Consider the following 3,632-nt stretch of genomic DNA (forward strand, 5'->3'; position numbering starts at 1 on the left):
CATGAGGCTTCTTTCTAGGATGACTTCTTTTATGTTTTCCAAGAGAGCTGAGCCAACTGAAGACGTTCCCACATTCATAAGGTTTCTCACCAGAGTGTGTTTTTTCCTGACTTCTAAGAGAAGTGGAACTGAAAACTATTCCAGATTTCTTACATTGATAGGGCTTTTCTGCAGTGTGTCTTTCATTTTCTCCAGAGTACTTGAAAGAACTGAAAGCTTTGCCACATTGCTTACTTTGACACGGTTTCTCTCCACTATGAGTATTTTTGTGAAGTTTAAAGTAAGTGAGATGACTAAAGCCTTTTCCATATTGCTCACACTCATTCGGTATCCCAGGAATATGTGTTCTTTCATGATTTCTAAGGGAAGTTGAATAGTGAAAAGTTTTCTTGCAGTGGCTGCCTTCATGACTCTGAATATGTTGGTGAGGCTTGAAAGCTTTCTCAGCTTCCTTATATTTATAACGTTTTTCTTCATATTCCTGACACAGGTACAGTTTGGGTCCAATGTGAGAGCTCAGGTGGTTATTCAAGGATAAATAATGTATGAAGATTTGCCTACACAACCTGGATTTAGGTTGTTTTATTTCAGGAATTTCCTTCTTTTCATTATTATTGGGGATCTGGCTGAAGTTTTCTCTGCATTGACTACCATCCTTCCTTGTATAGAGTCTCTCTACCATATGACTGCTGTAAAAATCAGAAACATATTATTAATACACTGTAAATGATTTAATATTTATTAATAGCATGACAATGACATTTTTACCATTTTCAAAGAAAGGGTAGGGTTCCTGAACATTCCATTTTTTAACGTGGATATCTTAAAACTTCTGTTATAGGCTGGATAACTAATATTATGAAAACACTCATATTCATTAATGGTACTTCTTTATATTGTTTCCAAGTGTATTTTTAAAGGGGAGAATCATGATTTTTATTTTTATTTTTTAAAATATATTTTATTGATTTTTTTTATAGAGAGGAAGCGAGAGGGATAGAGAGTGAGAAACATTGATGAGAGAGAAGCATCTATCAGCTGCCTCCTGCATGCCATCCCCTAGGTATGTGCCCGCTACCAAGGTACATGCCCTTGGCCGGAATCGAACCTGGGACCCTTGAGTCCGCAGGCTGACGTTCTATCCACTGAGCCAAACCGGTTAGGGCGTGTAATTATTTTTTATACACTAAACATGTAGGTCATATTTCTGAAAAAAACATTTTGATGAGATTATTCTGAAAATCAATACATTTAAAACTGGGCTAATACCATTGGATTATCTGTTTTTAAGATTCTTTTGTGTTGCCCTAACTGGTTTGGCTCAGTGGATAGAGCGTCTGCCTGCGGACAGAAAGGTTCCAGGTTCAATTCTGGTCAAGGGCATGTACCTTGGTTGCAGGCACATCCCCAGTTGGGGGTGTGCAGGAGGCAGCTAATCGATGTTTCTAACTCTCTATCCCTCTCCCTTCCACTCTGTAAAAACATCAATAAAATATATTTTTTTTAAAAAAGATTCTTTTGTGGACCGGGCCCATATGGCTCAGTGGTTCAGGATGGACCCATGTACCAGGGGCTTGCCTGTTCAATTCCCCGAAAGGGAGCATGGCCAGATTGCAGATTTATTAAACCCAGTACAGGGCATGCAGGAGGCAGTCTATTGACTTTTTTATTTCTCATTCTCACCTCCATACTCAAAAATCAATAAAAACATATTTTTGCATCACTAGCGAGGCTCAGTGGTCTAAACCAATTTCTGGTCAGAGCACATTCCCAGGTTCTGGACATGATTCCAAATGTAGGGCATGCAGGAGGCAGCCATCAATAATTCTCTCTCATCATTGATATTTCTTTCTCTTTCTCCCTCTTCCTAACTCTCTGAAATAAATGTTAAAAATATTAAATGTATAAATAAATAAAATATATAAAAACCTATGTTAAAAAAAACACTAAGATGCTCTTAACGCTTTGTCATAAATAATTTTATGAATTATTTAAAGGTCAATGCGACTCACCTAAGATGCATCCAATGATTTTCATACTGATCTTCACTGTCATGGTCGTCACATTGTTCTTCTAAAATACATGCTAGAAAAAGCATTATAAACTATTAAAGAATATAAAAAATGGTTAGATTTTAGGTATACAATGAGCTGTGATCATTCCTGGTTTAATTACCAATGTACTCCCTTTTCCATATTTTCTAATTGCCTAAATACCAAGTTGTTAAAGGCCATAGTTGCCCTGTGGTTGACCATCAACATATGAACTGGTATGAACCGGAAGGTCACAGGTCAATTTAAAGTAGGACCGGTTTCCAGGCTAGATCCCCAGTGTGATGCTCGCACCAGGTACCCAGTCAGTGATTCTCTCTAATCATTGACTTTGCTGTAGTTCTCTCTATCCTTCCTCTCTAAAATCAGTAAAAATATACTAAAAAAAAAAAGAATTTGTGATACCTACCTACTGATGCCAGGTTCCAGAAGGTTTCCAGCATCACATCTGTGTAGAGTTTCTTCTGGGTGGGATCCAGGAAAGCCCACTCCTCCTTGGTGAACTCCACATTAACATCCTCAAAGGCCACTGAGTCCTAAAACATCCCACATATACATATAAGAGAATGGGTGAGACAGACAACACTGGGGACCTACAAATAATTCATAGAAAGTTCACATAGAACACGTGGTCACCAACATTTAGTGTATCACTTGATTGTAAGACTATTATTAATTTGCCAAATTCATTTCCTCAAGAACATGTGGAATTTATTGATATGATTTTACTTTGATCACTTCAACTCTTCATTGATCTCTAATGTCAGAGTAAAAAACACCTTGAACAACTTCTATATTAATAAGTTAAAATACTTCTGTTTTAAGCCCATTGATTCCTAGTGAGAAAACTCATCTCCATTATAACCACCATTTGATGCAGCAGTCCATAAAACATATTGTCATAGTTGCATAAAGTTTTAGTGACTTTGAATACAATAAAGGCCTGGTAGCTTTCTCTTCTATTCTCATCACCAAACAGGAGAGGCCAGGCGGTGTGTGGAAATTCAAATTAGAACAAAATGTACTTGGCCATATTTCCTGAAGTACTCAAAATTATGAGAAATAGTCAGATACACCTGAATGAATGAAAATATTCTTGTAGAGGAGTATGAATAATCATTTCTTTTTATATTATTTTTTAGTAACTCAGTTTGACCTTCTTTTGCCTCTCTCATTTAATAGAGATAGGATGTTCAGTTAGAGGTCAGGCATGAGCAAGATAGGGCAACTTAGCCCTCTACAAAAGTCCTCTACTCATGAGCCTAAGGGTTACTTCATACTGATTTTTAGGACACATAGACACGTATATTAAAATCCTAAGATCATACTCAAAAGAAGTCTTTCTGGCAGAATTGTGACACTATAACCAGGGCCTGGCCCTTAAGGAACAATTTAAGACTTGGCATGTACAAGGGCCTTTATTGATATCTGCAATATTTTCATGTTGAAATTAGTTTCACCCGAAACTAATACAAAATAAAATTAAATGTAAACTGTAATTGGAATGTAAAATATAAATAGAAGCATATATGGTGTTTATGGAGAGGAAAAATCAATATAATTAAAATGTCCATACTACCC

The 3,632-nt window shown here is 36.6% G+C and overlaps 1 protein-coding gene across 1 annotated transcript; it reads right to left on the reverse strand.

The window, feature by feature from the left end:
* Nucleotides 1–24: 24 nt before the first annotated feature.
* LOC102442674 (zinc finger protein 14-like) lies at nucleotides 25–2,627 on the reverse strand (the record flags this gene model as incomplete). Its single annotated transcript, XM_023749388.1, has 3 exons — nucleotides 2,461–2,627; nucleotides 2,013–2,085; nucleotides 25–686 (listed from the first exon to the last, which is right to left on the reverse strand). Coding segments are annotated over exons 1-3 (769 nt in total), but the record flags the coding sequence as incomplete, so codon positions are not given.
* Nucleotides 2,628–3,632: the final 1,005 nt, after the last annotated feature.

The sequence above is a fragment of the Myotis lucifugus genome, unplaced genomic scaffold, assembly GCF_000147115.1.
Source record: "Myotis lucifugus unplaced genomic scaffold, Myoluc2.0 scaffold_7541, whole genome shotgun sequence".
Taxonomy (NCBI): domain Eukaryota; kingdom Metazoa; phylum Chordata; class Mammalia; order Chiroptera; family Vespertilionidae; genus Myotis; species Myotis lucifugus.